Here is a 21,153-nt window from a genome sequence, read left to right on the forward strand (position 1 = left end):
CTCGCGCATGCGCACAAGCACGCCTCGTTTTTCCTTACCGCGTGGTAAGAAGTTAATGTGCTGCATCGCACGAGTCCGCTCTCACCCGGGGAGCACGAGTTATATACATCAAATATATACAATATAATCCGTCAAAAATGTTAGTTTTATTCGAAACAGCTGCCGGATATGCAATATTTAAGGTTTGTATAATTTTCATTTTATTTATATCGAGGATAGTTTTCTTCCCGGGTTTGCTAGCTGACTAGCACGTGTGCTCGCTGGGATTCATTGAGAAGTTTGAAGTTTATTTGTTCATGTTTGGAGAATAAATACGAATCAAAACGCAATGTTAGATGAATCTGCGTTATCCAAAACACGTGTGCTGCATTGATTAGTGTTTTAGATGAGCTTTAATTCAGGATCGGTGTGTTGAATTAAAGTAGCTAAATTTGCAAAAAAAAAAATCCAACACGATGTCACTGCAGCAATAAGCTTTATATTTATACACGAGCTCGTTTTTTCTGCTTATAATTGTATTCGTTCTATAAAATAAGGTTCATTAAAGTAACCTACTGCGCATGAGCAGAAAAAAGTTCTTGCCCACGTGCAGCCACGCGAGATAGAAGCCATTGCGATTAAAAGATCAGTTCGTTTGATGATTCCTTTTGATCTTAATAACAAGTTATGACCAGTTTTTTTTCTTCCCTGTACAGGTGCTGGATGAGCAGAAGCTCCAGCAGGTCGACAGCCTGTGGAAGGAGTTTGAGACGCCAGAGAAAGCCAATAGAATGTGAGAATGGTTTATAAAAAGTTTTTTATATCTGAGATGTCACGTGATTTGTTTTATTCTTCACCTGAGTGGTCATGGGTGGATCAGGGAGATCTCAGGTCCACGATGGTGGCTTCATGGAGTTGTATGTGTTTTTACACGTGTTTTAGACAGGCCTGACTACCACCTCCACAGGTTGATAGAGATCATACTCACATATGTATCAAGTTGATAAATTAGTTTTATAGGTATAAACCCCCTGAACCTAAACATCATATGTGTGCAGACTGCGAAGACCAGCCAACATTTATCAAAGCATTCATTCACCAGAATGTTTCTCCATATGTTTACAAATAGATTCAGGGATATCATTGTGTCCCTCACAAACTCACTGAAATACAGCGCCTTTCTCAAAGCTGTAGCTTCTACTACACACACACACACACACACACACACACACACCACCACCATTACTCCAGTAATTTACCAGTTCTTTACACATGTATAAATCATACCCTTTACCCGAAGCCCACCCTTTACTCCTACATGCACTGTGGTATAAGATATAAGATGTGCATTATATTGGTGGTTCAAGCCCCGATATCGCCAAACCGCCCCTTTTGGGCCCTTAGACAAGGCCCTTAACCCTCTTGTGTTCAAGGGTCGCTGTATCATGGCTGACCCTGCGCTTCGACCCCATCTTTTTAACATCGCTGCTTTATTTGAAGAAAGAGTTTAATTGTGCTGCAGTGCATTAGTGGTTATGAGATTGGACTTTGGATTAAAAGGTCATCAGTTCAAATCCCAGCCACACCAAGTTGCTACTCCTGGGCCCCTGAGAAAGGCGATTAACTCTTTAGCAGCTTAGATTAATTAATGAGGTAAAATGTAAATCACTGTATTATGCTGTAAATCTATAATGCAAGGTATTGGGTTGTATTTTGAGCAACCTGGTAACCATTAGACATTAATTTAAGGTATTTTGATAGATGCATGGATAGTAGGCAGTGTAAATACAGTAGGCATGAGCTGTGCATGAAGTAAAGGAACAGTAAAAAAAAAAAAAAAAAAGACTGAGCTATAAGCCACAAGCCATAGACAAAAAAAAAGTAGGCCTGATTATTATATGCATTCGAACAGGGTTGCCATGTATGTGTAAAATAACCCTTTTCTTGTTTCAGAGTGAAACTGAAGCACTTTGAAAAGTTTCAGGACACAACCGAAGCTCTGGCAGGTACAAACTTGTTTGTCGTAATTCTGCATGACGTGTGTGTGTGTGTGTGTGTGTGTGTGTGTGTGTGTGTGTGTGTGTGTGTGTGTGTGTGTCAATGATGTATCTGTTAATCTAAATGCACAGCATGAGGTCGATGCCCAGTAATTTTCAGTGAATTTTAATCCTCATTTGATGCTCCTCATTATTATTACCTTTTTTATTTAATTTTTTTTTTTAATTTTTTATTTTTTTTTATTGAAGGCTTTTTGTGTGCAAACTATTTGCTGAGAACGAGTCTCTGTTTTCGCTCTATTTAGCGGCCACCGCTTTAGTGGAGGGGAAGATCGGGAAGACGTTGAAGAAGGTTCTGAAGAAAGTGGTGGCTAAGGAGGCTCACGAGCAGCTGGCGATAACAGACGCAAAGCTGGGAGGAGTTATCAAAGTAAGCACGCTCCCCCAGGAAAAATCAGCATCCAGGTCCAATGAGACGTGTGCGCTTAGATTTAACTGTTCACGCAGCATTTCTGTTGTGGGCTTTCACAGTCTCACAGCAACATTGCTGTAAACAGTGTCCTCGGGTGGACGCTGTAGAAGAGAAAAAATCATTAGAGAAGCCAGAAAAGTTTAACAAAACTGAAACATTTATTAGTGTTAATTTGTGTATATAAATTTACTAGGGTTCTGTAATTAGTAAGATGCTGCAGAGTAACATGGGTAAATTGATAACATGGCTAGATAGATAAATAACAGGGACAGAGAGACGGCTGGATAGATAGATGGCATTAACAAACATAAAGACGGGATAGATGGCATGGGCAGACAGACAGATTGCTAGATAGATGGCCTGGACAGATGGATGGATAGTTGGTCCTAGACAAATAGAATGATGGATAGATGACCTGAATGGACAGATGGATAGATAGATGACCTGGATGGATAAATAGGATGACTTGGAAAGATAGACGGATGAATAGATGGCATGGGCAAAAAGAGAGAGGGGATGGATAGATGTCATGAGCAGACAGAGAGAGGGGATGGATAGATGGAATGAGCAGACAGAGAGAGGGGATGGATAGATGGAATGAGCAGACAGAGAGAGGGGATGGATAGATGGAATGAGCAGACAGAGAGAGGGGATGGATAGATGGAATGAGCAGACAGAGAGGGGATGGATAGATGACATGGGCAGACAGAGAGAGGGGATGGATAGATGACATGGGCAGATAGAGAGGATGGATAGATCATTTTTTCCTAAAGTAAACGTCACACACGATCTCTTGGTCGTATAAATAAGCAATAGATGTCTTATTTGGGTGTAAACACGTTAAGACTTTGAGTGTGTTTGGACGAATTCACACGACGACATCTCGCTTCCAGGACAAGCTAAACCTGAGCTGCGTGCACAGTCCTGCTGTGGCTGAGCTCATGAGGGGCATCAGGACTCAGATGGAGGGTCTGATCACCGGGCTTCCTCCTCGAGAAATCAGTGCCATGTCTCTGGGTCTGGCTCACAGGTGGGAAGCTTTCACACACACACACAGCAAATAAAGAAAGAAAATGTCCTGTCTATGATTAGTTGCATGGCTGAATTGTTTGAAGAAATCAACCACCATTCGTCACTACCACTGAGACAGTCAACACATGATCCACATGCGTATCAACGCTTGCACATGTTTTTAACAAAAACCATGTTTTTTTCTCCACAGCCTTTCCCGTTACAAGCTGAAGTTCAGTCCTGACAAAGTGGACACCATGATTGTTCAAGCCATATGTGAGTGTGGCTCATTTATTATAATAAATAATTTATTATAAGACCAAGCGCTGATGATTATGACCTTGTGTCAAGACCCTGAGATTGATGAAGGTGTCTAAGTCACTACCTCATCTGAGCTTGTGTGCGATCTAGAACTGTGATATGAATCTGCTGTTGTCAGGATCGATCATGGATTCTCCTCCCTGAAACAGTGTCGTTTTTTTTTTCTTCTCTGCAGCTCTTTTGGACGATTTGGACAAGGAGTTGAATAACTACATCATGCGCTGCCGTGAGTGGTACGGCTGGCACTTCCCAGAACTCAGCAAGATCGTCACGGACAACCTGGCGTACTGCAAGGCGGTCCGCAAGATCGGTGAGTGCGCAGACCCATAAACTAATCTCACGTTCACTTGTTTTTTCTTTTTTTCTTTTATACACTACTGTTTTTATAGTAACAAGTAGTTTCAGGGTTTCCAAGGAGTCTTAAAGACTAAAATATAAAAATCATTTGTAGGCACATAGTCAACAATGCTAAGACCATCGTCTCTCTCGTGTGTGTGTGTGTGTGTGTGTGTGTGTGTAGGTGACCGTACAAACGTGGCGACCACCGATCTCTCCGAATTGCTTCCGGAGGAGGTGGAGGCAGAGGTTAAACTAGCTGCTGAGATCTCCATGGGAACAGAAGTGTCCGAAGAGGACATCAGCAACATCATGCACCTGTGCGACCAGGTGTGTTTCGCGTTTATACCGAGACGGGATTGTGCTTGTTCCTTCAGCGTTAATGTTTGAGTGTATTTGTCTGTATTATTTATTTATTTATTTATTTATTTATTTATTTATTGTTTAACAGGTTATCGAGATCTCGGAGTATCGCACTCAGCTGTATGACTACCTAAAAAACCGCATGATGGCCATCGCGCCGAATCTGACTGTCATGGTCGGGGAACTGGTGGGGGCTCGGCTCATTTCTCATGCAGGTGAGACTCGGTGTTATTGGGTCCATGTTTCTGAGTCCTGTATCTACCTGGGAGTATACAAGGAGGTATCAAAGTTTCTAGACTAGCTCTGTTTACAAGAAAAAACTAATCTAATCTACATTTACACTCTATCACTTTCAAAATAGTCCCCATGCACAGAAGTAGAGCACTCCCAGAATGTCTTTTTTTTTTTTCTTTTTTTTTTTTTTTCCCCCCCCTGAAGCACCCTCTGGATTGTGAAAAACGTGATTTTTGAGCTTCATCTTCGGGTAGAGGGTGAAGTCCACAGTAGTAGGGTGGGTACAGAAGTGAGATCTTGTGGATTGTTCTCTGACGATCATCATGCACAAGTTGGTGAATGGTTTTGACATTTCCGGCAGTTGAGCTCGTCAAAGGCATTGCTGATCTCTTATCAGCTTCCAGCGATGTTCTTTCGCTCTTAAAGCCTGCAGCACAAAAAACACCTCGTACGACTTGTCGCAACATCGCTGTATGTCGAACGTATGTCACGTTAAGTGACTGGCTGATTTACCTAGTTTCGTGTGGAATTTCACGCTCAGTTTGTGTTCAAATCGCAGACGTGGTAGCGCACGTGGTCAGACCAGCACCAGTTACACCATTAGTCTCTAAACCTTTTGATACCACCTTGTATATGCAGTCCTGAAAATCAAATCATATATACACATACATATGTAGCTATATTTATTAAAACGTCTAGATCTTAAGTTCTATGTCGCAGGATTTGTAGTCCAACTGCACAGTTCATAATGATTAGAAGGAAAGGGTTATGTTTCATGTAATTAATATGAAAAAAAAAAAATTGTTGCAATGTAAAAGTCCTTGTGACCTTATTTAGGCTTGCTCAGAAATAAATTATAAACTTTTCCATGGTTCCTCAGATTTCCTTTACTACTTCTGTTTGTTTTCCCTTTATAATTTCTACCCAGGTTCTTTGCTGAACTTGGCCAAACAACCGGCGTCTACAGTGCAGATCCTGGGGGCGGAGAAAGCACTCTTCAGAGCACTGAAGACCAGAAGGGACACGCCCAAATACGGTCTTATCTACCACGCTTCTCTAGTGGGCCAGACCACAGCCAAGAACAAGGGCAAGATCTCCAGAATGCTGGCGGCCAAGACAGCCCTGGCAATCCGCTACGACGCTCTGGGCGAAGACACCAACGCCGAGATGGGAGTGGAGAACCGAGCCAAGCTGGAGGCTCGGCTACGCTTCCTTGAGGAGAAAGGGGTGTGTGCGGTGCATTTCTGTACTATAATCTACAGTGTGTTTATAAGCGGTGATGATAACGACAGCATGTCACATTCCTGAATTCTCCATGTGGCCTTTTTGTCACTACCTCATCTGAGCTTAATATTAATCAGGCTTTATGTGTAAAAAAAAAAAAAACTTGTCAGAGATTTAATTTTTGCTTGTCATCACTTTTCAGACCAGACGCATCAGTGGATCAGGAAAAGCTCTGGCCAGAGCAGACAAGTATCAGCACAAGAGGTGAGTTCGGCTCGTCGTTCATGATTCTGATTAGTCAAAATGGAAGTCGTGGATTTGTGTTTTATATTATCAACTCTGATATATAGACACTTAATTTATTTATTTTTTTGTTGGAAAAGCTTTTTATCTATTTTTACTATAACTTTACATCTAGAAGTGTTTTGATGTTGATTTGTCACGCCAGGCTTCACATCGCTGCTTCTTTTCCTCAACAGCGACGTTAAATTGTACGACCCGTCTGGCGATTCGACGCTTCCAACTGCCTCCAAAAAGAGAAAGATAGAGGAGGTGGAGGAGGCAGAGGAAGAAGACAAGCCAGTGGAGGTTAAGGCCAAAAAAGCAAAGAAGGAAAAGCCAACAGAAGGTGAGATTCAAAACACACCGTGTTCTCTAATAAAATGGCGAACGACGCATTTTGAGGTTGAGTTCTGGATGAATTTGAATGTAAATCTGAATGCGTTGCTCGTGTATTTGTTCTGAAGAAGCCGAAGAGGCACAAGAAACAGAGACGCCCAAGAAGAAGAAGAAAAAGAAGAAGCACCAAGAGGAGGAAGTGGAGATGGAGGAGGAGGAGGAGGTTGTAGCTGCTCCAGCTGAAGAGGTGAGGACCGAGAACTGCCGTCTTTGATCACCTCTGTAGTTTGTTTTATTTATGGCACTTGGCGAAACGACAGGAAATCGGCTTTTAAAACAAAATGCTTCTCTTTTTTTCCACCCACGTTCACAGACGACAGAGAAAAAGAAGAAAAAGAAAGAAAAGAAAGTTGAAGCACCCATGGAGGAGGAAGCTGAGGCAGTTATCAGTCCCACAGAAGAGGTAAGGTTTTATTTTATTTTTTTTTTTTTTTCTTTTCTACAGTGGATGCTTCTAATCTACCTTTTTTGAAGCAAGTGCTTCAGAATCTTGCATTGTGCAACCCAGTGTACTTGTGTGTGTGTGTGTGTGTGTGTGTGTGTGTATGGATGGAAAATGTATTTTCTTATGCTAATTATAATTGCTTTTTGTTTTTTCCTCTCACCAGACTACAGAGAAAAAGAAGAAAAAGAAGAAAAAAGTTAAAGAATGAGGACAATACATTTCCCACTTTAATCATCTTCATTGCTTATGTAAATTTATACATCTTTGGACTTTATGTTGTGGTCACATGACCTGCATGATTTATTTATTTTATTTTTTAATGTTTCAGAAAATCTTCTGTTCATAGCTCAGTTGGAAATCATGAATATCTTCACTGTAAACCGTTTCACCTTGTGTGCCCGCGACTTAATTTCCTTTTAGAATTTGTTTTAGTTTTAAGAAAATGAAATGTTACGTAAACATGCATTACATCATAAAGCTGAGCTGTCGAGAGAAACGTGTCCACTGTGAGGACGTTTCACCTGTCATTTAAATATAGTATTTTATCTCATGGTTATGCCTCTTTCATTGACTTGCTGTTAAAAACTTTCATGTTAATGATGTACAGTGGTTATAAACTAAACAGGCAAAACATTAACATCATAACATCAGCGTTAATCACTTCATAATCTTCATCATGGCACCTGTTTAGTGGGTGGATTTATTTATTAGACTGCAAGAGAACATTTTGTCCTCAAAGTTGACGTGTTAGAAGCAGGAAAAATGGGCGAGCGTAAGGATTTGAGACGGGCCAAATTGTGATGTCTAGACGACTGTTTCCAGTCTGCAGTGGTCAGTATTTATCAAGAGAGTTCCAAGGAAGGAACAGCGGTGAACCAGTGACAGTGTCATGGGCGACTGAGGCTCATTGAGGAACGAAGACTGGTCCAACAGACGAGCTCTTGTAGCTCAAATTGCTGAAGGTGTTAATGCTTAACGCAACATCATAATAGGCAGATGGCCATAAAGTTATGCTTGATGAGTCTAGATGGAACTAGCATGTTCTTGTACTGACCAGGACATTCAACTAGTATAAAACCTGAGCCAGGATAAATTGTTGTTCTTTTGTAGACTTCAGTCCTTCCTTTCAGTGTTCAGGAAAGATTTTCATGGACCACCTTGTTGAGTGAAGTTATCATCTCAGATGTAGGTCGACTTCCTGTGCTTTTTGTGGATGTGTAATGTTTGTCCATGTTTCCTTTTCTGACTTTGGTCCAGGAACCTTGGCCAAAGCAGACAAGACAGCATAAATTCAGTGAGTTCTGGTTTTAATGATTCAGAGATAGAGGAGATATTTTAATTATAATCTGTCCACCAGAGGAAACATGGGGTCTATTTGAACAAGAAATTATGTATATTAAAACTTAGGGTTAATGTCTGTACTGAACAAGGTGCTTTGTGAAGTGCTTCATGTGATCATTTATCTCCTAGATTTATGTATATGATTTAGAGAAGAAGCAAAGTGTTCTTGGATGTTGAACCATGATCATCTGTCCTTAATTGGTGAGAAAACTGAGCAGGAATGTCTGTAGCATGGAAGCACAAATGTTTGCCCTCGCTCTCATGGTCCATAACCCCTGCCTTACTGAAACAATTCTGCAGTTAACAAGAGAGTGAAGGCTTTTATCGGACTGTCCGTCAGATTTATAGAGCTAGCCTTGACCGTTGTACGGTTCCTTATAGAGCTGTGCTCATGTGATCCTTTGCATGGGAACGATCACAGGATGCTTATTATGAGTGAGTTGACCAGTGTGCATGGAAGACAGCTGAATTTGGTGATCTACATTGTTTTGGTCTGACACATAAATCTAGGAATTTGTACTGGATAACTGGAGTCTGGAGTGTGTGAATTATCGGTGTGGATTTGCAAACAGAGTCGTCCTGGAATAAATGTGAAATCCTGCTGCAGGGAACTTGATTAAGAGCACATCAAATCATGGCTCCTCCTCTCATTCGGTTGCCAAGTGTTCCCCATAACAATCCTCCCCGTCTACTAATCAAGACTCTCATTCACTCCCATGTAGTGCCGGACACGCAAATTAAAGGAGAAAACAACCATGCCAAAGGGATGGGAAATTGTAAATGAGTGAAATGAGGCTTGTTTTTAAAAGAATTGGAAAGAGAAAAGTAAAAGGATTACGGTATTATTTCCGAATATATAATTCATGTCTTGAAGTAGGTTTTGTGGGATTCCAGCAGTAGTGGACGAAGTACTCAAACCATGTACTTGAGCTAAAATAGAAATACACTCAGTAAAAGTGCTCAAGTATCCAAAGCATTATGATTTATTACGGGTATAATGACCCTATTATCATAATTTCACTTTGCTTAATCACCTTTGGTGAAAAGATTCAGTTACTCAACACACCAATCTATTAATAGAATGAGGAATGAGTCAACCACTGATATCTATTAAAATTATTGAGCCCAAAACCTCCTTCCAAAACCAACGAAAAAATAAGGCCACTTGTGTTGTCACAAGTTTGAATCAGAAGTTTCTTCCATTATATATTCCTCTTAATATGTTCTGCTAACTGTTGAGCTGACGCTGAGTATGTTCGAGATAAGTAGACACCACCAAGCACCAATCAAAACAAGTTCAAGACATTGGTGGCCTGCTTCCTGCTTGACCAGCTACGTTTTTATCCACTCGTAAATACGACCGATTTCGCAAAATGTATTTGAGTAAAAAGTGGGATATTTGACTTTGAAATGTAGTGAAGTTTAAGTCTCTCCAAATGGAAAAACTCCAGTAAAGTACAGATACGTGAAAACAATTACTTAAGTACCGTAACAATTTACATTTACTTCGTTACTGTTCACCACTGATACCAGGATCTGTGTTTAAATGGAAACAGATGTAATACAGGCCCTTATGGTGAATTCAAGTAATCAACTTCATCTTTAATTCCGTTGAATTTAAAAAAGTTAAATATTGTGCATTATTGGAAATTGGAATAAGTCTGATCCGAATTCAGCCTAATATTAAACACAATGTTAAATTATAATGGTTTGATCTTTTAGGAGTTGATAAAAGACATTATATCAGCTCATTCTGCTTGGACATTGGCTGTGCTGTTGGGGGAATTGCACTCCTCCTGACTGGGGTTTGCTGCTGTTATTCGCTCGCCAATGTTCCCACAGTACAGCAGAGAGCGCATGGGCCATTTCTGAAAGAAAAACAAAAAATACAGAATGTAAATGCTCTCACAGCTAATGCAAGACAGAAACACATCAATGCTTCTATTCTATTGTTAATTTTTCTTGATTCAGTTTTATTAGGGGTTTTTATTCTGGTCAGGATCATGCCAGCATTAGAGTTTGAATGCTAGAAAAACTGTACATACACTATATGGATAAAAGTATTAAAACAACTGCCATTTCCAGCCATTTGTATTTCCTCCCCAAACTTCTATCACAAACTTGGAGGTACACAGTAGTACAGAACATATTTGGATGCGGTAGAATTACATTTCCTCTTGTCTTAAAGTAGAAGGCCTTATCCACAATAACAATGCCCCTCTGCCCAAAGACAAATCCATGAAAATATGCTTTACATAGGTTGGAAGTGTGTGGAAGATCTTGAGTGTCCTGCTCAAGAGCTTTAACTTCCACCCTATTGAACACCTTAGGGATGAATGTAAATCCTCACATTCACATCACTTTACCTACATCAGTACCTGGATTCACTAACACCCTTGTGGCTGAATGAATCTCACACAAATCTCCACAAAATCTTAAGGAACATCTCCCCAGAAGAGTGGAGGTCATCATAACAGGAAATAGGGACTAAATGTGGAATAGAATGCTCAAAAAAACAGAGGAATTTTATGGTCAGGTTTAAAAAGATTTTTTTTTTCAATAGTGTATTTTTTTAATATACAGTACATCAGTCTGCCACCTGTCAGTATGTTATATTATAGGAAAAACCCTATATTCTGTCAGAACCTAACTGAAGACTTACCTGGCAGAGGCAATACTATGATCAAAAAGGTGATCTATCCAAAGGAAGGACTAGTCTTTGCACTCAGGCTGTGCTGACCCCCAAATAGGTGAATTTCAACTGAATCATTTCTGATGTGCACAGATGCTTCAGCGGTTAAGGCTCTGATCCATTTAAAAGACACTACCAAAAGTGCCATTGTTGGTCTGTAGGACAGATTTAGGACTGAATATAGGACTGATTTCCGCAGATCACCACACACGTAATATCACAATGTACATTTTGAAAACATAGTTAACAAAACAGTCTAGCTCATAATTTATAAATGATAATGTTAGATTAAAGCAAATATATTTTTTTATGTCTCTTTCTGTACATTTGTCTTACATTGTCAAGTTTTAAATCATATTGTTCTCTTAATCATTTCTGAACTTTAAAAGATATGTAATAGTAATAATAAAATATGATATTGCAAGTGCAAAGTAATGATTTCATTCTCTTCTGTGGTCAGAAACTTTATAGTATTGATGGCTAGAGGACAATGAAAATTTTTAAGTTTAAGTAATATAGTAGCTTGGGAATATTGGCTATATGATGAGATGAAGCCTAAATGTTACAGCAGCTGAATCTCAGAAAGCAGGTGCTAGCAAGCTGTCAAAACATTTTGATACACTTGCCTCCCCATTTAACACGTTAACATTTTGCAAAACTAGAAATCGAACTGCTACGTTGTAAAAAAAACAACATGAATAGAAATAAAAAGAAATCAATATATTCAAATTGACTTTTAATAATGTAAAAACATCTTTAAAATGTAACACATGAAATGGGATGGTTTTGATAAAATTATATTTATAGTAATTGCATGAACGTCGGTTCATAACCGTGTGTCTATGAATATTTTATTGAAAATGTTGAAGAGTAAATATCAGTTCTGAATGAACCTCACCTTTACAGGGTGCAGGTATCCTTCAGTTCTCTGCAGTGGGGGGAAATCACACACCCCTCCTCCCTGGTCCAGCGTCTCCGTGAGGTGTGCAATGTAATTGGTGGCCAGGACCAAAATGTCCAACTTGGAGAGCTTTGTGTCCGGAGGAACTGATGGCAAGGCGGCCTGAAGGCTCTGAAATGCCTGGCGCAGGTTTCGCACTCGACTCCTCTCCCTCGCTGCGTTTTCAGGGGAATTTTGGGTCTTTGATGCTCTGAGTTGAACTCCAGGCCCAGATCTTGCCTGAAAATTTAGGAATGAGAAAGATGATGAGAAGCAAATTAATAAATAAATATCAAGACTTAGGATTGTCGGGCATCGTAATAAATCCTACAAGCGAATGTAATATTTATAACCACGCATCGGCTGTTTTCTGGTCTGACTTACCCACATTTTTGGCTTTCGGCGCATGGCCTGTCTCATGCATGGCTGTGTCCATCTCACAGTCTGATGTCTGCCTCCATTCTCCTCCTGCTCCCCAGCTAAACCCTCCGTCAGTATCAAGTCTGCCATGGAAATGAACAGAGAGCACACCAAACCAGTCTCTCTCAGTGGAAGCGCCCAGGTCTCAGAGATGAGCTGTATGACTAGGGATCTCTCCTCTTCTCCGCCCAGAGGTTCGGCGTCCTCCTCGCTGAGCTCCGTCTTCCTCCCTTTGCCTTATCTGGTGAGGTAATTTGGGGATCTTCAAGCAGCGTGTTATCTTCTGCCCTGCCTCCCCCAGACACTCACTGCCAAGCAGACTGAGCTCAGGGGAGTTGCAGGGTGTCCCCCGGTGGGATGGAGGGGGGCTTGGGAAAAGCAATGAGTCCCTGCACAGCTGCAGTTCCATCCCAGAACAAGCCTTGGCCTGATGACCTGCACGGACACAGTGACCCAAACGATGTAAACTAACTTCAGTGCCTCTGTCCACATAAATGCTGCATACTAAAGAATTTATAAGATCTGTGTCCCTACAATTCCATATCCGAAAAAGTGTGGCATAGGCCAGCTATAGTCCATACAGTGGACACATGCCAGTTTGGCAAATGACAGTGGAAATATTTACTTGACAAGCTGTGATATATATGAACAGCTTGTAGATCTTGGTTGGATGTAGAAAATACTTACAAAATATGTGCAACTCTTGCTAATGGATGTGATTGGAGATGTAAAAAGCAAGCAGGAATATGGAACAAAGTTCTTGTTCTTGCACAATAAGAGGAATAGCCTTTGAAATGAATGATCTGGGCAAGATGTTTTGTACAGCACCCTGGAGAAGCCACAAACAGATTGTTTAAAGTTTGGTATGAATAATATTAAAACGACATCATAATTATGATTATGTGTGAAAATTATTAGCAATATTATTAGTGCAATCTGACAAGAGAATAATTATTCACTCCATAATTTTTTTAAGTACTACAAGCTGGAAATGAAAGTAATTCCTAGTAAAAAAAAAAAAAGTGTCCATTATATTATTGGATAATATGACCAGTCAGATTACAGCTCAGTTTGTACAGCAGGTGTAGTTCATTCCTCTGATAATAGAGCTGTAAGGATGTCACACATATGCAAATCCAATCCGAATTTTAAAATAGTAGTAAACTCAATGACCATCCGAACAAATTTATTCTCAATCTCATGTCATTTTCTCAGTCAGGGGCTTATGAGACAAGCTTCAATACATCCAGTGACACAAGTGTGAAGAATTGTATCTTCCAAATCACAAATTCATTGTATTTAGGACATTTGATTTGAGCCTCTGGTGTGACAAGAAAGTGAACACACTCCATCCACAGACCGAAACAAGTGGTTTGAAAACAAACATCATGAGACTACTAGACTACTCCAGTCCACTGTAAGGTAATTCATGTCTCAAGCAAACTCAAATACGCCTTTATTGCAGTGCGAGAGCAGGTTTGATGCAAGAACATGAAGTTAACCAGGTTTTGTCGCTACGACACATGAAACCGATTCAAAGGACAGAGCTGTAGTGCTGCAGAAAATGCCACAGAAAGAGACGACAAGCTCTGGATGTGACAAAATGTTTTATATAGTTATGTGTCGTTCATTAATGATTCGTTCATTTCGAACGCATGTGACTCAGAAGAATGAGTCGATTTAAAGAGTGATTTGTATATTTTCTACTGGAACACTAAGCAGTTTACCTCTTGACTCTTGGGTTAGGGTTAGGGACTAGTTCATCTCATGACTCCTCTGGTCTTTTGTCAGGTGACTCCTATAGATGATATACAGTTATATATACATATATGAATTATTGGAACTATAGTCAAAGCAGGTGTATGTGGATGTATTGGGGGATCTGATTATTGAAAATAGTACACTTTATTTTATTTCTGATCAAAAGAATAAATGAACTAAATTACTCAAAACTCTTCCTATCACTAGTTTCAGACTAGTTTTTGATATACAGTAGATAAGTTATATATTGGGCTGCAATAACACATGTGCAACTGTGCAATATCAACAATTTGAACTGCAATAACCCTAGAGTAATTTGTTTGTTTGTTTATTTGTGTAACTACTATTATTGTACTTTTTTCTTTTGCATTTATATACTGTATTGCACATATTTGTACTGTGTATTTGCTTCATATTTGCTTCTCTAACATAGAAGTTCTCACTTTGGGAAGAATGAAGGTTTATCTTATGTTGAATTGCTCTTCATTCATGTGTAATGTTGTGTTTTCGATGCCCACACAACCATCAAACTATTTCTTCTCAGGTTTGAAAGAAAGAAATCTCAGAAAACTCAGAGAAAGTTCAACCACTTGATCAGGCATTACTAATTCACCAACCTCGACACGTGATCCGTTGCTCTGTGATCGGCTCGTTAGGCCTCGTTTCCCCACACAGCACATGGTTACCGGATTCTCCAGCACCATCCTCATGACTACACATTAAATATTTACTGATTTCACAAAATAGGACGTTACAAATTACTTCACAGCGACAATGTCTCAGGTGCAGGCGAGGTTTTTCACTCACAATAAAAAGTAAGTATTTTTTATATCTTTTTTCTTGGTGTGTTTACTATAGCAGGGTAGCTAACATGCTTAGCTGGGCATTTCAAGTGATCTCGAGATCTTGCTCAGAATTAAACTTCCATGACTTAATTTGACTTAATACCCTTAAAATAGCAGAAACAGACCGAAAATAAAGAGTCGCCTTATCAAACATGTGCTTTTACAATTTCTAGCTTGAGACAACTTTGTAGTGACGTATAACCTGGGCTTCTGACGTCACGTGCAGAAAATTATAAAGCATCTTTAAGATTTAAACACTTAATTTTTCAGGTGCAGAATGGAGAAATAGTCTGCAAAACGGATGCACTGCAAAGCAAACAAGCATAAATGTCAATGCACACTTAACTCTTAAATGAATAAATGAATCAATTAATTAATGAGGTTATAGTGACGTATAACCTTCTGGGATTCTGGTGTCACGTGCAAAAAATAAATAAAATCCCGCATAGATGTTAGTACACACTTCATATATTCGTTAATTAATCAATTAATCAATCATTCAATCAAATAATTCACTCAGGTTTTGTGTGTGTGTGTGTGTGTGTGTGTGTGTGTGTGTCTGAGAGAGAGAATGTGTCGAAGTTTTTTGTGTACTTTGTGTATTTTTATAAATCTGTAATTTTACTTAAGTATGTTTTGTTTAAAGTATTGTTTGAATTTTTTATTTCTCTCATCATACATGACATTACAACCCCCCCTCACACACACACACACACACACACACACACACACACACACACACACTTACACACACCATATTCAATTTGTAATTGAGCCGGAACATAGTGTGATGTTGCCCTAGCGATAATTAACAAGGTTCTACAAAAGCTAATTCTTCACTGTTTGTGTGAATGTGTTTGTAGATATGCTGTAGATGATGTGCCTTTCTCCATCCCGGCTTCCTCCGAGGTCACACACCTGAGTGACGTGATCAACAAACTGCTGGAGGCCAGGAACGGTGAGCTCCACCCATGACCTTGACTGGTTTATTTAGATATAGTTTATCAAGTTAGTAGATGGAAAGCTGACCAAATCCACGTTTTTTTTTGTGGCAGCGGATCACAAACATGTGGAGTTCGACTTCCTGGTTCAAAGTCAGTTCCTGCGATGTACGTTGGCTGCTCACATGGAGGCGGAGAACATCTCGACGGTACCTAAGACACTTTTTTAAATTCCAGGGCTTAACGGCTGAACCGATTGATGTAAGAACGCTCGGATATATAGAATAGCTCTGTGTGTGTGTGTGTGTGTGTGTGTGTAGGAAGATGTGTTGGAGATCGAGTACGTGGAGAAGTTCACTGCTCCACAGCCGGAGGAGTGCATCATGCATGACGATTGGATCAGCTCAGTGGAGGCAGACTCAGAATGGTAAGATCCGGGTTGCAAAATTCCAGCAACATTCCATTGAAATCAATGGGAATGAATTCGGAATTTAAAAAAATAGCAGGTGAGCCTATAACAGGAAACATGGAAAAAAATTATGCAGGATAATTTTGGTTAAAACAATGCAATTTCAGTTGAATTTCTACCTGCACATTTATTAATAACATGCACACAGCACACTTACTGCAGGGTTACTGAGGCCACGCCCCCTACATGCAGTGTACATTCATCCATCCCATCAAATGATAACAAAATGATACTAACAATTAAATCAAAGTAATGTCTTTTAAAGGTCTCATTTGCAACCCTAAGAATGTTAAAGGCTCTTTCAATGAAAGACGGGACGTGTTTAATTTCTTTTCGTGTGCGTTAGGATCCTCACAGGATCGTACGATAAGACAGCACGGATCTGGTCTCTCGAAGGGAAGGCGATGATGACCGTCGCCGGACACACGGACGTAGTGAAGGACGTGGCCTGGATCAAAAGAGGTGATAGAGATGTGGAGATCTTTATGAGCTCTGGGGTTACGGATCGACATGCTCATGAAATGATGTTGTACTGATGATGATGATGATGATGATGATGATGATATGCTTCCAGAGGGCCTGACCTCGCTGCTGCTCACCGCCTCACTGGACCAAACGGTGCTGCTGTGGGAGTGGAACTCGGAGAGGAACAAACTGAAGGCTCGTCACTGCTGTCGTGGACATGCTGGGAGCGTGGACACCGTCGCCGTCGACCCCACATGCACCAAGGTGTTTGGAAATCGAATTAAATATGTCTTTTTTTGAATGACACAGATTTCTATTGTACAACTTATAAAACGTGTGTATTTTTTTCTTCTCAGTTTTGCAGCGGTTCATGGGACAAAATGTTAAAGCTCTGGTCAGCAGGTGAGAAGAGTGTAATAGGGAATACACCAAGTTCCTAGCCTTTAAATGTTATTACTGAGAGAAAAAAAAACATCTCTTCTTATCGCAGTTCCAACCGAAGAGGAGGACGAGGTGGAGGAACCCAACAGGCCACGCAAAAAGCAGAAGACTGAGCAGCTGGGTCTGACCAAGGTGACCATGCTTCCATGCATACACTGATCTAGGGTTAGGGTAAGAACAAGGATACAAGAAAAAAAGACCAAACTATCTATATGGAATAAATGAAAAAAACAGCGGTGGCTCTGAATGCTAAAGGAAAACACCACAAACCTTCCTACTGGAGGAGACACAAGGCAAAGTGAAGGAAAGAAAAAGATGGATCCACACAGATCCTTACCAATCCTCATAGATCCCTACAGACCCAAAAAGATCCTTACTGATCATCTTACTGATGAGTACAGATCCTCATAGACCCTCCTTAATTAGTGCAGACCCTCACAAACCTTTACAGACCCTCACAGTTTGACCAAGTTTCCTACTGATCCTCACATACACACAGTGTCAGAGCGATAATAGGATAAATAATCCACACACAAATATTTCATTGTTTTTTTTGTTGTTGTTTTTTTTTTATTTATAACACAAGATTTATGTCATGGTCATTAAAGTGTAATATTTTATATCCTGGGCATTTTGTGCATTCTTCTGACTTTCTTCTCTCTCTTTCTCTATCTTTCTCTCTCTCCTGTCTGCCTCTCTCATTTCCCTCTCTCCTGAATTTATCTCTCTCTTGTTTCTTGTCTTTTTATCCTGTCTCACCCTTTCTTTTCACTTTCTCCTGTCTTTCTCTGTGTGCTGTCTGTCTCTCCTCTCTCTCTCTCTCTCTCTCTCTCTCTTTCCTTTTTTTGTGGCTCTCTCTTTCTATCCAGACTCCTTTGATGACTCTCTCCGGCCATACAGAGGCCGTCTCCAGTGTCCTGTGGACGGACGCCGAGGAGCTGTGCAGTGCATCATGGGACCACACCATTCGTCTTTGGGACGCTGAGACGGGAGGGCAGAAAAGCACGCTGGTGAGACAGACGCTGGGAAAAGTTTTCAATCTCCCTGCTGAGAAATGAATATCTGACAGATGAATGCAGTACAGGATTACGTCGGAATGCAGCGTAGTATGAAGTGGTTGAGTTTGCGGTGGTGATTGTGTTTGCAGACGGGCAGTAAGGTGTTTAACTGCGTCTCGTACTCGCCGATGTGTCGCCGTCTGGCCTCAGGGAGCACCGACCGGCATGTCCGTCTGTGGGACCCGCGCTCTAAAGGTGAACAAAACCCGTACAAAGCATCACATTGTATTTTCCACTCTTCTCAGAAGGCTTTCAGATTTTTGGGGCTTTCTCTGAGGATGTGTGTTCATTCAGCTCCAAGAGCATTAGAGAGATCAGATACTGATGTTTGATGAGGAGGTCATGGATCTGTACAGGACACTTCAGGTCTTCTGTATGAACCCTTCACACACCATTACCTCATAGAGCTGGTTTGGTGCACAGGGGCATCATCGGGCTTGAGGTTTGACTCTGTCGAGTCAGCATTATGGGGTAGAAAGCCATATTCTGGTCAGGGGTGCAAATACTTTTGCCAATGACGTATATTTATACATTAGTGTTTTCTCTTTTAAGTTTTATGTCTCTGCGGTTGGTTTCAGTCTCCTGTATGTCTCTCGTCTGCCTCATGTAGCGTGTTTCATGGGGTTTGGTCTGGTCTGTTTTGTCTGTCATCTGTCTCCCTCTTTCTCTCTCGCACTGTTCTCTTAGTCTTATAGCTCTCTGTTTATGTCTCTCAGATGGGTCTCTTGTCCTCCTGTCTCTGACGTCACACACTGGTTGGGTAACAGCAGTCAGATGGTCTCCTTCCCACGAGCAGCAGCTCATCTCCGGCTCACTGGACAACCTGGTCAAACTCTGGGACACAAGGAGGTGTGTGTATGTGTGTGTGTGTGTGTGTATGTGTGTGTGTGTATACATGTATGTATGCATGTATATAGGTATTTGTGTGCATGTGTATATAAGTGTATGTGTAATATAAGTGTATGTGTACATGTATGTATACGTGCATATTAGGTGTGTGTGTGTGTGTGTGTGTGTGTACGAGCAAGAGATTCCTTGAGTGATTGCAGTCGATTGTGTCCCAGTGTTTCTGTGATATCAGTGTTTTTTAGCCGATCAGATCTTTTGTGTGTACTGATATACGTGTCGGTTAATGTTGTGTTTGTTCCTGCAGCTTTAAAACTCCTTTGTATGATCTGGCGGCTCACGAGGACAAGGTGCTGTGTGCCGATTGGACAGACAGCGGGGTGCGTGAACGGCTTTAACAGCCATATCGTTCTGTTTTCTCTCTGAGTTACTTCATCCTGTGTGTGTGCGTGTGTGGCCTTAACAGAAATTTTCTCTTTCTGTCTGTAGCTGATTCTAAGCGGAGGCGCAGACAACAAGCTGTACACGTACAGGTACTCGGGGTGTATGACGGACGCCGGGGCATGAGGTTCGCACCCACATACCCCACATCCCACCCCAGGACGTGGATCCCTGCAGCCGAGTCCAGCTGTGTCCATCTGTGTCCATCTGTGTCCATCTGTGTCCTACAGCTCCGGAGTACAAAAAAACCCAGGAGAGACTCACATCATCTCAGCTGGACTTAATAAACCTCACGGTTTTATCGCTCCTGGTTTCTTTTTTTTTTCTTTTTTAATATCCACAGCTATGTTCTTTTTCACCTCGAACCGTTTGTCCGTTCTTCATTTGTCTCTCTGTCCTGTGAGTTTTATTGAGGAGTTTCAATTCAAAGTCATTTACAGGAAAAAGTTATTTTGCTTTCAACTGTTAAAACATCATGTTCTTCATCACATTATTCCTGACAGACTACCAGTTATATATTTGCGATGGATACCTTTCTGAGCAAAAGTTTGCGAAATGTAAAGATCTATGTCAAGATGGTAACAAATAAAAGCGATTTCAAATGTCTAAAACGTTTTACATGAATGAATGTTCAGTAATAACTCGTAACTGCACACATTAAATGCTTTCATTTCTTACGTGTCCTCAAAGCAGGATGAATGTTTTAAAACCTGTTGATCAATGAATTTGTTTTGTTTAGCGTTTGTGTTGGATGCTTTGTTTGAAACTATTTTGTCAGTCAAAATAAAAATTGGTCAAAGCATCAGTTAGGGCTTTTGGCCTTATTTGTACATTTAATGATCCGCTGTGGCGACCCCTAACGGTAGCAGCCGGAAGAAAAATAGGCCCTATTTGTACATTTATGGACAATAAAGTTAATCAAATAATGACTTTTATAGACTCTGGTTTAGTTCTATTTAATTCTTTTCTAATATTTAATCTAATAAAGACTTTTTGAAATTTACTTTAGCAAGTTTATTTATATGTCTTTTATATGTACAGTACAGACCAAAGGTTTGGACACACCTCCTCATTCAAAGAGTTTTCTTTATTTTCATGACTATGAAAATTGTAGATTCATACTGAAGGCATCAAAACTATGAATTAACACATGTGGAATTATATATGGAATTATATACATAACAAAAAAGTGTGAAACAACTGAAAAATGTCATATTTTAGGTTCTTCAAAGTAGCCACCTTTTGCTTTGATTACTGCTTTGCACACTCTTGGCATTCTCTTGATGAGCTTCAAGAGGTAGTCACCTGAAATGGTCTTCCAACAGTCTTGAAGGAGTTCCCCGACAGATGCTTGGCACTTGTTGGCCCTTTTGCCTTCACTCTGCGGTCCAGCTCACCCCTAAACCATCTCGATTGGGTTCAGGTCCGGTGAC

General features: G+C 40.5%; 3 protein-coding genes, 1 non-coding gene and 1 pseudogene across 5 annotated transcripts; 4 read left to right on the top strand and 1 right to left on the bottom strand.

The window, feature by feature from the left end:
• The first annotated feature begins 3 nt into the window (after positions 1–3).
• nop58 (NOP58 ribonucleoprotein homolog (yeast)) lies at positions 4–7,612 on the top strand. The gene is made up of 15 exons (XM_046852564.1): positions 4–182; positions 696–772; positions 1,933–1,985; positions 2,282–2,406; positions 3,342–3,478; positions 3,671–3,735; positions 3,956–4,090; positions 4,301–4,446; positions 4,568–4,694; positions 5,642–5,940; positions 6,140–6,201; positions 6,417–6,565; positions 6,684–6,802; positions 6,929–7,018; positions 7,224–7,612. Exons 1-15 carry the CDS (start codon positions 138–140, stop codon positions 7,266–7,268), a joined length of 1,674 nt encoding a protein of 557 aa, XP_046708520.1. The 5' UTR covers positions 4–137; the 3' UTR covers positions 7,269–7,612.
• On the top strand, positions 5,982–6,065 carry LOC124393609. Its single transcript, XR_006927345.1, has one exon. It is a non-coding gene; the product is annotated as a small nucleolar RNA SNORD11B (small nucleolar RNA).
• Positions 7,613–9,982: 2,370 nt separating the features above from the next.
• Positions 9,983–12,686, bottom strand: tcf23 (transcription factor 23). 2 transcript variants are annotated; one of them, XM_046852589.1, is made up of 3 exons: positions 12,418–12,686; positions 11,992–12,273; positions 9,983–10,269 (listed from the first exon to the last, which is right to left on the bottom strand). In XM_046852589.1, the coding sequence occupies exons 1-3, from the start codon at positions 12,541–12,543 to the stop codon at positions 10,150–10,152; spliced, it is 528 nt and encodes a 175-aa protein (XP_046708545.1). In that variant the 5' UTR covers positions 12,544–12,686; the 3' UTR covers positions 9,983–10,149. The 2 variants fall into 2 exon arrangements, with proteins under 2 accessions (XP_046708545.1, XP_046708551.1); XM_046852595.1 differs by having other exon boundaries at positions 12,422–12,670.
• On the top strand, positions 11,056–11,210 carry LOC124393589 (annotated as a pseudogene).
• A 2,165-nt stretch (positions 12,687–14,851) lies between the features above and the next one.
• Positions 14,852–20,723, top strand: wdr12 (WD repeat domain 12). The gene is made up of 13 exons (XM_046852576.1): positions 14,852–15,029; positions 15,923–16,017; positions 16,115–16,209; positions 16,321–16,427; positions 16,816–16,931; positions 17,044–17,198; positions 17,291–17,336; positions 17,425–17,507; positions 18,245–18,385; positions 18,523–18,628; positions 19,150–19,282; positions 19,587–19,659; positions 19,769–20,723. The coding sequence occupies exons 1-13, from the start codon at positions 14,989–14,991 to the stop codon at positions 19,844–19,846; spliced, it is 1,269 nt and encodes a 422-aa protein (XP_046708532.1). The 5' UTR covers positions 14,852–14,988; the 3' UTR covers positions 19,847–20,723.
• The last annotated feature ends 430 nt before the right edge of the window (positions 20,724–21,153 follow it).

Source organism: Silurus meridionalis, chromosome 1 (genome assembly GCF_014805685.1).
Source record: "Silurus meridionalis isolate SWU-2019-XX chromosome 1, ASM1480568v1, whole genome shotgun sequence".
Classification (NCBI taxonomy): Eukaryota; Metazoa; Chordata; class Actinopteri; order Siluriformes; family Siluridae; genus Silurus; species Silurus meridionalis.

Excerpts from the sequence above, each read along its gene's own strand:
- nop58 (XM_046852564.1), top strand. The coding sequence starts at position 138 with ATGTTAGTTTTATTCGAAACAGCTGCCGGATATGCAATATTTAAG. Across the intron at positions 183-695 it reads CCGGATATGCAATATTTAAG|GTGCTGGATGAGCAGAAGCT; the intron begins GTTTGTATAATT and ends TTCCCTGTACAG. Across the intron at positions 4,447-4,567 it reads TCATGCACCTGTGCGACCAG|GTTATCGAGATCTCGGAGTA; the intron begins GTGTGTTTCGCG and ends ATTGTTTAACAG.
- wdr12 (XM_046852576.1), top strand. The coding sequence starts at position 14,989 with ATGTCTCAGGTGCAGGCGAGGTTTTTCACTCACAATAAAAA. Across the intron at positions 16,428-16,815 it reads GTGGAGGCAGACTCAGAATG|GATCCTCACAGGATCGTACG; the intron begins GTAAGATCCGGG and ends CGTGTGCGTTAG. Across the intron at positions 18,386-18,522 it reads GAGGGCAGAAAAGCACGCTG|ACGGGCAGTAAGGTGTTTAA; the intron begins GTGAGACAGACG and ends TTGTGTTTGCAG.
- tcf23 (XM_046852589.1), bottom strand. The coding sequence starts at position 12,543 with ATGGCAGACTTGATACTGACGGAGGGTTTAGCTGGGGAGCAGGAGGAG. Across the intron at positions 12,274-12,417 it reads GCCGAAAGCCAAAAATGTGG|GCAAGATCTGGGCCTGGAGT; the intron begins GTAAGTCAGACC and ends CTAAATTTTCAG. Across the intron at positions 10,270-11,991 it reads GATACCTGCACCCTGTAAAG|AAATGGCCCATGCGCTCTCT; the intron begins GTGAGGTTCATT and ends TTTTTCTTTCAG.